This window comes from Fistularia commersonii, chromosome 2 (genome assembly GCF_037954325.1).
Source record: "Fistularia commersonii isolate RoL2024-O1a breed Wild chromosome 2, RoL_Fcom_v1.0, whole genome shotgun sequence".
NCBI classification, from domain to species: Eukaryota; Metazoa; Chordata; class Actinopteri; order Syngnathiformes; family Fistulariidae; genus Fistularia; species Fistularia commersonii.
Window position 1 is genome coordinate 14,699,048 of NC_141285.1, and position 11,159 is coordinate 14,710,206.

Here is an 11,159-nt window from a genome sequence, read left to right on the forward strand (position 1 = left end):
TGATGCAAACTAATAGCAACATAGTTTTATTTAAAAGGTTAATTTGTTTTGCGCTAAAGGTTTGCCTCCTCACAGGAAGTTTAGCATGCACAATTCTACTCCTCCCAAAACATAGCATCTGCGTTTAATACAGCCATAGGCCTTTTCCAATATTCATGTCAAAATGTTCATATTAATAGATAAAATTTTGCTTGAATTTCATACATTGTACAACATTATTCAGAAGAAAACTGACAATTGAGAAAAAGTAAGACATTTCAAGTTGTCATTTATTTAGGTTTGTAGTACATTTCCATGTAATACATCCAATCTCTACTGTCCCTCCCCCTTTAAAAAGTGATTCTCTTGCCATACAATTCAAATTTGAATTCACATTTAAATAAAACTTTTAAAAAAAGTAATTGTCATTCCATTTTTTTAAAGTCTTTTACCAATTTCTTTACAAATCTTCACTTCAATAGAAGGTATTAGCTTGCAGGACAAAATAAAAAAAAAAATTATTGCAACAAAATGTCAAGACAAGGGTTGCAGGCCAATGAGCTGTCAGCTCTGAGGTAAGTGTCAGCAGCTTCCCACAGCAGGCTTCCTGTTACCTCTTCAGATTCTGCTGGGCCTGCTTCAGTAAAGTGTCAAAGTCTAGTGCATTATACTTTCCTTTTGCAGCCAGTGGATCATACTCCCTATTAGAATCTGAAATGGGAGAAAGAATTGATAAACATGAAAATACATTATTTATGCTGCATTTTTTCTCAGAATGACCTTTCCTTTTGCATATTTTTAATGAAACAGAGCATTCCTTGCAATGACTGAAATGCATTGTATGTGATATTCACCTTTGTATTTAAATATAGAGTGCAAAGACTTGGAGAACTATTTAGTCTATGGTAAGCACTGGTAGGAATAGCACTGTGGGCAAGAGCTAGGTGGCTACCTTGGATGTCAAAGTAAATCTGTGCCTACCTAGATCAGAGTAGCTGGTTTGGCAGAACTGTCTCCTTCCACCAAAACAGAGATCAAATGGTAGCTCATCTGGCTTACGTAGCTTGCCTCCGTTTTCAATGGCAGTGAAAGCGTCCTTCGTGTTGTAATAAGTCACAAACCCATAGTTGTCCCTGTAACAGAATGTCAAAATATTAGCCTGTATTAGCCCAAACTCTTGATCCAGATGATTAACATTATGTTTTATCAAGTTGTGGCTTGCTTTTAAAAGAGCAACCCAGAAGAGTTAGGGGAAGCCCCAGTTATGAACAAGCCTTATAATCACTTTTGCACTGTAGCTTGGCCCAAGAGGTCAAAGTGAGGACCAAGAGGGTTCAAAGACAGTGCATTATTATGTTTACACAATTATTTCTACGGTTAAATCAATGAATACATGTAGTTACCCATGGTCTCTAAAGTGCAGGGTGCACTCTTCAATCTCGCCAAAGTATGAGAAACGTTCTTTGAGTTCCCTTTGGGTCATTGTACCACGTATACGACCAACATAAACAACCCGTCGTTCCTCCTGAAGAAACAAATTGTTAATCGTGCTATGACTGTTGTGTTTTACATGCACATACACATTGAGCAATACCCACAATGGCTTTTTCTTTGCGTCTCTTCATGTCTTCAGTAATTGTCTTTGGACAATGACTATTGCCTCTCTTATATGAAGGGCTGTGGAAATCAACAAGGACTGTGTCAATTTTCAATAAATTTTAGGATGTGTATGGGGAAAAAAAAGACAACACAGAATACTAATCTACCTATACAATCTTCTGCTTCTAGTCCACTGTGTATGTCTTTGAGGAGAGCGAGATCTGGAGCGACTCCAAGAACCGGAACGAGAAGACGAATATGAATGTTTTCTTCTCCTTGGAGGGGATGGAGATGCAGAGCTGGAGGACCGAGAAGAGGAACGGGATGAGGAGATGGAACTACTCTGTGAGCGATGGGACCGATACCTAGAGAGGAAGAATGACATGAAATTAGCCACTAGAAATTCAAAAGATAATTCTGTATCTTGTGTATATTTTGAAAGTCTAACCTTTTCTCAGCTGGAGAGCAGGATCTAGATCGAGATCTAGAAGAATAGGAATCGGAGTCTGAGCAGCTCAACTTGGGACTGGGAGAAAGATGGGATCTTTTTCTATATTTGCCTCCAGTTCTATCTTTTGGGCTGGTTCGGGAGCTGGGTGTGTGAGAATTTGCATGCCAATGGTAAGATCTTCCAAAAGGCCCTTTCCTTGGGCTGACTTCTTCAACTGCAGCATCATCATCATCCTGCTGAGCAGGAGAGGCATCAGGAGAGTCTAGAATGGAGGACTTTTCCATTTCATCGGCCCTGTGATCGAATAGCTCTGGCAGAGGAATTTCTTGTGTTGTAGTTGTGACAATTAAGTTTTTTGTGGACTCTGCAGAGGATTTGGAGGCAGGCGGCGGTGTCCGTAAAGTGGCTGTAGCTGGATGCCTGATGGGTTTAATAGTGATGAAAGATTGCTGTTTGACATTCCAGCGCTTAACTGACTCTTTTGGAGAAGCAACTTTGGTGGGAAGACAATAGTCATGGTCCATGCATGCCATTTCAGGGGTTATCGTGCTGGGAGCATTGGGCTTGCAGCGAGACTTGACAGAAGATAATGGGCGAGCTTCTATTTGAATAACTTTAGGGGCGCTTGGCATAGATTCAGTAGTCTTGTTCTTTCCTGTCACGGCCACAGATACCAGAGGCTTCCACATCTGATGTGGCGGAGTGGCTGGAGGAGTCAGAGCTAATGTGATGAAAAGGGAAGAACTTCATGTTTAGACCAAAGATTAAGGTACAGTTGGCCTTTGATGTTGCAATATAACAAATATCCAATCATGTACAAGTTTCACAAAGTGCTTATTTATCCAAACATAATAATATAGTAATTACATGAATTCATTCTGAGGTTAATTACCTGCAGTTCCTAAGGCCTCTTTGGCTCTTATTCGTTCTACAACAGTTTTTTCTAGGGGAAATTCCACCCTGCAAAACAGTGAAGAGTCTGTTAGAAGGTTTTGGGTAAACTGTGCCAAACCAACCTAAGTCAGTCTTTCAAGAATTGTAGGAGCAATATAGTTAATGTTGGACTACTTTAGAACTTGCGCATTGAGACTGGACACAGGAGTTGTGGTAGGTTTTGGCAAAAAATGGGAGTCTGTTCCACACATATACAGATTTGAATTTGTAGTTACTTTCAGAATTAACTATATCCCATTCACTCACAGAGCAGCTTGAGGGCTGTAGGGTAACTCACCTAGAGTTTCCTACAGCTGCTGCTCTACCAGAAACCTCCAGGACACTTTGCTCCTCTTTTGCTGAAGAGAAGAACAGGGACTCAATAAGTACAAACGGGAAAAGAATGTAAGCTGAAACAGAGCAGATAAGGAACTTTGGAAACGTGGAGAAAGATGAATGTCAATAAATATAATGTTCCATGAAATTACTGCTTTGCAAGCTAATCCAATTCCAATAGCGGAGCCCTGCTAAGACTTCAGCCATTACAAAATATAGGGTAGTTTTGTGAGTCAGTGTTAAATATGAATAAACTACATCATTATTATATGTAGCACAGAGATACAGTTCTTTTTTTATTTTTTTCCATTCACTCACTCATGTTTACACTGTTAATCCTGCACTGAGGGTAACAGTGGGGCCAGAGCCAATTCCAGCTGTTCTTGGTTAAGAGAAAGAGTACACCCCAGACTAGTCTTCCATCAATCACATGGCCACACAACGATTCACTTTCTCCTTACTTGTACTTATGGACAACTTAGTCTTCAATAAACGTACTGCATATTTTTTGGACTGTGATAGGAAACTAGAGAAAATCCACATAGAAAACGTGCCAATACCACACAGGGAGGTCCCAGTTGTCGAGTCCAACCAGGAACTTTCTAACTTACTATCTTTCACTCGCACCAGATTAAAGAAAGGGTGATAAGTCTAACTGTTAAAGAGCTTTAGTTGAACATAAGCAAATTTAACTATAGCTTCATTCAACTAAGCCCACATATATTTTTCGGATGGTTTATCCAAGAGCTCTCCGGTAAATCTTAAGTGGAAGCACATTTTCAGTAACAAAGACAAAAAATGGTAACAGTAGAAGCAGAGTCTAGTCACTTGTTGGAGTTTGAACATCCGCCCAAACAAAGGCGGCGGAGAGTTAAATGGATTTGCGGACAGGGCAGAATTCCAGTGGCTGAGCAGACAAGAGCACAAAGCGGGTTCTCTTTTCACCCATAGACCCCATCCCTGAAAACAATGTTTCAGTAGGAAGCATGCCACTTTGAAAGTCTGCCATGATACTTGCCGTGCACAATTCCTTGACAGGGTCTGATAATCTTCAAGTAACCATGCTATCAGTCTTGACGTAATTGTCTGGCAACTCTCTGGTCTACACTTTTAAGAGTGACCTTTTGTTTAAAAAGAAACAACTATAAAATAAAGTAACAGGTCTTGTCTTTACTAATAACCCTTTGCTTGTAAAGCCAATAATATACATTTTTAATCACTTGTTTTCTTTCAGCAGGTTATGCCACTATTTGGATCCCTCAATCCCTCAATTGTTGTTAGTCCATATAGTAATTCATAACAACTGAGTAAAGATAGTGTTGAAATATATTTTGTATTTTCTGCCATTGCAAAACTAAGGAAATTACAATTTGGCAAAAAATACACATGCAGTGGTATGTACCGTAATTTCCAGACGATTAGCCGCAACCCCCCCCACACACACACACTTTGAACACTGCGACTGAAACAATGATGCGGAGTACTTTATGGCTTCTTTTGGGCAAGTGAGCTTCATGCCATCAAAACATTTAGCCTCATCACATTGAACCGAAATTCTGAGACTGTTCAATTCCCACGCAGAAGACGACACATTAGTGGTTTTAGCGTGCAGGGGGAATACGAAGATAGCAATCAGCTGAAGTAGGAGAAAGCAGGGACAAAAAATGGATGGATTGACTTTTCTTTTTGTTATATCTTTTTAATCAGCCACATGGCAGGCACTGTTTGGACAAAAGATGTGAAACATGTGAAAAGTATGAATTTGTGGATGTTACCAGTATGTATTTAATTGAAAGTTAAAAGTGAAATATCTCTGTAATATAAATGTGTTCTTGTGTTACAATGAGGACATCTGTGGCTTATAGAAAATTGCAGCCTCTATATGTAACCATATTTATTTATTTTTAAATGTTGGTGTTTATATTCATGTGTGCTATGCTAAACATTCTGGAAATTACGGTGCAAATTAATAACTGAAAGATTTTAAACCCAAATAAAAGAAATCACAAGGGACAATATGTTTACCCTCTCCATTGCTTACCTTGGGTTTCCTCAAACTGCTCAAGAAGGCTGGTCAGGTCAGCAGCTTCAATTCCTATGGACAATTACGTTGAAATAATTAAAATGGAAAATGGTCTTTGTATGGTCATATTGAGTGGTGATAGAACAGGTGTAGGATGATTGCGAACATTACAACAGGATTCAGTTGTTTTGAGTCATACAAAATGGAATGCAGTAAAAGAGGCTCACCTATCTCACTGGTGAAAGACTCAATCAACTCCTGTGTGGGACTCTTTGCATGGCTGCACTCAGCTGCTGTTATGTTTTTTTCCTTCATTAAAACAAATTCTTGTTTTTGAGTCTTTGGGTTGAAGGGATGAGCAGAGGAGGACAGATGGGCTGCAGGGTCAGCAAATGTACATTGAGAGGAGGTGCTGGCTGTGAGGTCAGGTACTTGCTGGGAAATAACAGTCTTCTGGGGAAAACTGGAAATCGGAACAGTAGCCACTGTGACTTTGATTGTCTCTGCACTGGTTTTAGAAGGCATAGTACTCTGCTCAAGATGTGTAGTTGACACGGGTTGAGATAAGGTTTCATTTTTGTCTACTGAAACTGTGGAACAATTCTGATCTGATGCCGTGGGCTGTACAGGTTGTATTATCGAGGGACATTCAGCGCTCTGTGACTCAGAATGAACTGCAGTGGTTGTCTCATGTACAGTGTTTACAGTACTAGGAACAGTTTCTAAAATTTTTTGTGACAGATTGGGTTTAAGTGTAATATCTGACTTAGATTGCGGTGCTTGTTGAGAAACAGCAGGAGCAGAAGAAGCCTTGTTAGAGCTAGTAGCCATGTAGGATGGTGGCACCAACAGTGCTTCTGGGGTAGGTGGTGCACATGGTCCCCTTGGCTGCCAGGCAGGTTTGATGTCATCCACTTCCTTCTTTACTGATGGGGGCTGGGAACGCCGAGGATCCCGGGGGCTAGGTTCAGGTAGACAGGGAATTGGAGGGAGTTCTGTGGGGAGCTCTGGCAGACTGGGCCACTTGGTTCGGTTATTGTGTTGTTTCTCCGCAGGATCGGGCTTTTTCTGACGTCGGAGCAGCCTGTACTCCTCTAGACTAAGGGATTTTGGCTTTGGCTCTGGTATGACAGGGGCGACCGGAGGAAGAGCTTCACTAAAGGCTTGTGTCATCTGAGGGGCTACAGATTTCGCAGCTGCTGAGCTACAAGAAGCAACTGGTCTTGTCTGGTCGGGGCAGTCTTCAGTGGCCAGGACCATCTGCTTCGGCATTTCTTTGGGCAGTGTGGAACTTGCATCTTCAAAGGGACATATAGATTGAGTGTTCTGAGCGCTAACACTAAATTGGACCGTGTGATCTTTAGATGGCACAGATGGAGAAAGCTTCCCATTGTCAGCTGGTAGGGCTGTACTGGTTATTTCTGGTTCTGTTTCAGTTTGCAATGTATGGATCTTACTTTTTTGAAAAAGTGTAACCTTTGAGACTTTACTTTTCTTCCCTTCAATTATGTTTTTCTCTGGCTTTGTGGGCACTTCTGTTGTGTTTTTTCTTGAGGAACTCCTTAGAACTCTTCCCTGCACAGGGGCAGTGTCAGATGGGCACAGCTTCTTGCATTTTTTTTTCTTTTTTCTATGGGGAGGGCTTTTTGCTTTGAATTTTTTTTCTTGTCCTTCAGTGATGCTCTCATCTATCAGATTTGAACACAGGTCTAGTGTCTGCACTTTCACAGGTTTGTGGAGTGTTTCATCTTCATCATCAACAACTATATGCTCAGAACTATCAGAGGCAACGTCGATCTTATCTGAAGCCATTTGATCATTTTCAGATGTTTGCTCCTTAATGGGCAAAGAGGCAGTGAGTTCTATGTCTGGGATGGCCAGGATGGGCTCGCCATTTTCATCCTGATCAACAACCTCCAGTAAGATGCCTCCCTCTGGTAATATTTGTTGTCCATCATCATTCTCCACACAAATAGTCATGCAATACGGGTGCATATGCCTCACTAAGTCGCCCAAACTTATGGAACCCCCTTTATCAGTCTCTTGCTCAAAGGTGACAGGGAGTGGGAGGGTCAAACCTTCCCAGTCTAACAAATTGTTATCAAGCAATAAGTCATGCTGGACTGGGCTCTGTGTGAGAGAGCAATCTTCCTCTTCCTCTCCATCGCTTCTCTGCAGAGAGTCAGGATGCTTCCTTGCGAGTACCTGAGTATATTAGGAGGGAAAAAGGCATATTCAGAAATACACATATGGCACAAGTGTATATATAATGTTTGAGTAAAAAACAACTTACCTTTCCGACTGAGAAGGGTCTAGACATGCATAGTGCGTCTTTCTCTGGAGAGGACCGAGGCAGATTGAGCAATCGCCTAAGCTAAAAAATGAAAAAAAGAAGTCATGAGAACATAATTTTGGGGGGATATTGCCTGTATAATAAATTACAATCATATTTTAAGAGGTCAGCGCAAATCTCAACAGATTTGGTTTCTAAGCATTTAGCTGAAGGGAAACGCAGGTGATGCTATGCGCACAAAGACAGTAAAGCTTGGCAAATGGATACTTACTGGAGAGTGGTCTGTGCCCTTCTGACCTGATAGCAGATCTGACTCAGGCAGTGTGTCAAATGGGGAGAGGTTCTCCTCATCCACATTGTCAAGAATCTCAGTTAGAGCTGTGAGCAGAGTTGCTTCACTCTCTTCATCCATTCCTTTAGTCTAAAGAAATACAGTAAAGTTAGCCAGAAGCGTTTAAAATGCAACTCAACAACTTCGGTTGAAACTACAGTGCTTAGGTTCAGAATAATATTGTTCTTGCCTCAATTGATGGCGAGTCCTCAAAAATAGATAGAATGGAGGGGTCTAAACAGTTCTGAAGGGCCTCCATGGAATCCTCAGAGTTCAGGTCAGCAGTCTGAAGAAGAAAGTGTATTGTTTAAAATCGTATTCAATGTAAGAATAACGTTTTGTATTAAAAACTTTTATTTATCAATAATAGTATAGTGGTAACAGTAGTGACTATTTCTAATGCCTTTTCAGTGCTTTGCTGATCTTTTGAAACAATCCTAGCTGCATAACTGGCTTTGTTGTGATTAACATCAATGACATACATAAACTACACATACGTACATGGATAATTTCAACTTAACTAAGGAAAGTTTGATAGAAATTAATAAATGAAGGTAAAAGGAACAATAAATAGGTCAGAGACACAATTTGAGCTGGAAAACAAATTCAGAGAAGGAAACCCCAGGGGCACATGACTTTGTCATCAAAAGAACACAAAATGCCAAACATTTTCTTACAATGTTGCAAGGCCACGTGGAAAACTAAAAAAGCCAAACCGTAACCCCCCCCTTTTTTTTTTAATTACAGCGACCTGTGTTTCCCATGCAGTCTCTGCACGGACATGTTTGATCCTTACTTCACCCCGTCCAAAGGGTGGCCACCTAGTCCACGTGTTACACTACAACAAATACGACACATCGCTCTGATCTAAATCGATTTAAAGACACTACAAATAAAAAGGATTTTTTTACACGGATGAAAGGAAATTACAGTGCGTGGCCCGAATCGTCGTTTATACACGTTAACAAGTTAAAGAATGCCTGGGTCTCATTGCGTCTACTGCGCATGGGCCGTGGGACCAACATGTGATTCATCACGGCCAAGCCACATGTGGACATGTGTGGGTTTGAATGAAAATTCAATATCCAAGACGATAAACACGTAGCTGTATATAATTTCACTGAATTAAATTTATTTAAGGGCATCGCCAGATAAATAATGCTATAACTACATTGAAATGGAAGGGGGCCTACAAATTATACTCTTGCAAAAAATAAATTGCCAACTATACGGAAAAGGAAGGTGATGACTTTGGTAATTATAACTTAGGACAAAATAGCTACAATGCCAGCCACCTGGCATGTCGTGGTGTTGTTACCACGTGTGAATGACTCGGATGAATTGGGCATTCGGTGCTCCTTGAACGTACACGCACAACAGCGAAAATGTAATCCTATACTTTTCATTTTGCAAGCTAGAAACACACCAAGCCAATAACAAATTAAACTGTAGAGCTGTCATTTCACTCAAATGAAAATCGTCCTAGTTAACGGATATAACGTGAGAGGCTGACGAGCCGGCCGGCTAAACCACATTGATTCAACAGCTAACTAGCACCGATCTCCATCTAAAGCTCAGAATAATTGAAAACCGACCAGCCACTATCTGATACATGTAGAAACGGTTGGGTATACAATAATATTCGACTCCGAAACAAATACTGCGCTAAAACAAGTCCAAGGTATGCGACGGTTGGATCCACGTGTCACTTTTCAATACAGGTTTACTTATGGAGTGAAACTCATGCACGCATCAAGCTCTAGCGGTAAAACGTGACAGGAAACTGGGTACATTATAATTATAATAATAAAGTTTCTCTCATTTTCTTTACCTCGTCTAGTGTATTCAAAGGGAAGAAATCCATATTGCACGCTGTTAATATCTCCTCGCCTGCGCCCCACCGCGCCGCCATCTTGCAAGCTTACACCCCAGCCCAACTGGTTTCCGAATCAAAAGTCGTGAATCGCGAGCCGGCAAAGAGACACGTGGTCTAACGTTCCCGGCAAAATGACGCAAAGTGACGCGAGAGGTCAGAGGTTATGGTATCACGTTTTGTAGTCCTATTCAGTTCCGGAGTTCCCCAGCCACATCCGTACGAGGTAAATGAAGATGCAACATAGTTAACCACAAAATATTACTCGTTCATACAATATTTTCTATCAAGTATAGATGTTTTGTCCATCATTCATTGAGCCATAAATGACAGATTGACCACAATCACAAATTTCATATCATGCCAGCAAGCCACCTTTCTGTTAGAATACTTTTAAGACATTATCAGAAAAATCCGATGTAATGAACGGTGTATAATTGCATTAATTAAGTTTTGTGGTCTAATACGTTGCTTTTCAAAGAAAGTATGCTTCCTATAGGTGCAATTTAAAGACATTTCACTTATCCAAGAGGCTTCTTCAGTTCTAACAGACTATAGTGGAGTGTCTGGTAGTAGTTATGACTGTGGAGCTTCTCAGTCACCCAGGTCATGGTTCGATCTTGTCAAAATCTTCTAGTGGCAACCAAACTTGGTTTTCCACCTTTGAGGATGTTTCACCTCTCATTGGGGAGGCTTCTTCAGTTCGAATCACCACGGGCAGAAGGTATGTACACTGATCTGGCTTGATTTGTGTTTGTCATGGTATTGTTTGTTGCAGAGGGAAGAAAAAGAACTAGATGGATCACCTGAGCTGCGGTTATGAATTGATGATTTTTAGCATGCTCCCGCCTGCAGACCTACTTGTTGCCAGCAGCTTATCTGGAGAGTTCAATGGCTCATACCAGATCCCCCAAAAACCCATTCAAACCCAAACTCAGGTGACCAGCCCTATTTCACTTGTTTCGCGACAACTAAAATTTGGCAGAACTAACCCAATGCAACCCAGATCTGCATCCACCCCCATCCCTTGACCTGGATATTACTTGCCATCTGTAAGAATTAAAGAAACCTCTTGGATGCAGGGGAAAATATCCAAAATGTTTTAATTGCTATGACAAGATTTTCCAATGATTATGAAGAGGTCTTGAAGAGTATGAGTGAAATGCCCAAAAGGTGTTGTTAAAAGTAAATAATTGTAAAGAACTTCAACAGTATAATTTACAACTGAAGAGTACAAAAATAGTTAAAAAATAAGCACAAAAATAAATGGAAAATGAAATATTACAATGCACTTCTAGCATGATACTGCAAGAAGTTAAAGAGTTCTGTGGCACCTGTTGA

The 11,159-nt window shown here is 40.7% G+C and overlaps 1 protein-coding gene and 1 non-coding gene across 2 annotated transcripts; both read right to left on the minus strand.

Annotated features, from left to right (window-relative positions):
- Positions 1–248: 248 nt before the first annotated feature.
- On the minus strand, positions 249–9,885 carry pprc1 (PPARG related coactivator 1). The gene is made up of 14 exons (XM_086169472.1): positions 9,777–9,885; positions 8,136–8,231; positions 7,886–8,035; positions 7,615–7,695; positions 5,549–7,526; positions 5,340–5,393; positions 3,261–3,321; positions 2,922–2,989; positions 2,027–2,750; positions 1,746–1,943; positions 1,578–1,656; positions 1,383–1,504; positions 961–1,112; positions 249–690 (listed from the first exon to the last, which is right to left on the minus strand). Exons 1-14 carry the CDS (start codon positions 9,855–9,857, stop codon positions 590–592), a joined length of 3,945 nt encoding a protein of 1,314 aa, XP_086025598.1. The 5' UTR covers positions 9,858–9,885; the 3' UTR covers positions 249–589.
- On the minus strand, positions 1,189–1,328 carry LOC147236482 (small nucleolar RNA SNORA50). Its single transcript, XR_015109037.1, has one exon. It is a non-coding gene; the product is annotated as a small nucleolar RNA SNORA50 (small nucleolar RNA).
- Positions 9,886–11,159: the final 1,274 nt, after the last annotated feature.

Excerpts from the sequence above, each read along its gene's own strand:
- pprc1 (XM_086169472.1), bottom strand. The coding sequence starts at position 9,857 with ATGGCGGCGCGGTGGGGCGCAGGCGAGGAGATATTAACAGCGTGCAAT. Across the intron at positions 5,394-5,548 it reads GTCTTTCACCAGTGAGATAG|GAATTGAAGCTGCTGACCTG; the intron begins GTGAGCCTCTTT and ends AATTGTCCATAG. Across the intron at positions 1,113-1,382 it reads CTGCACTTTAGAGACCATGG|GGACAACTATGGGTTTGTGA; the intron begins GTAACTACATGT and ends ATTCTGTTACAG.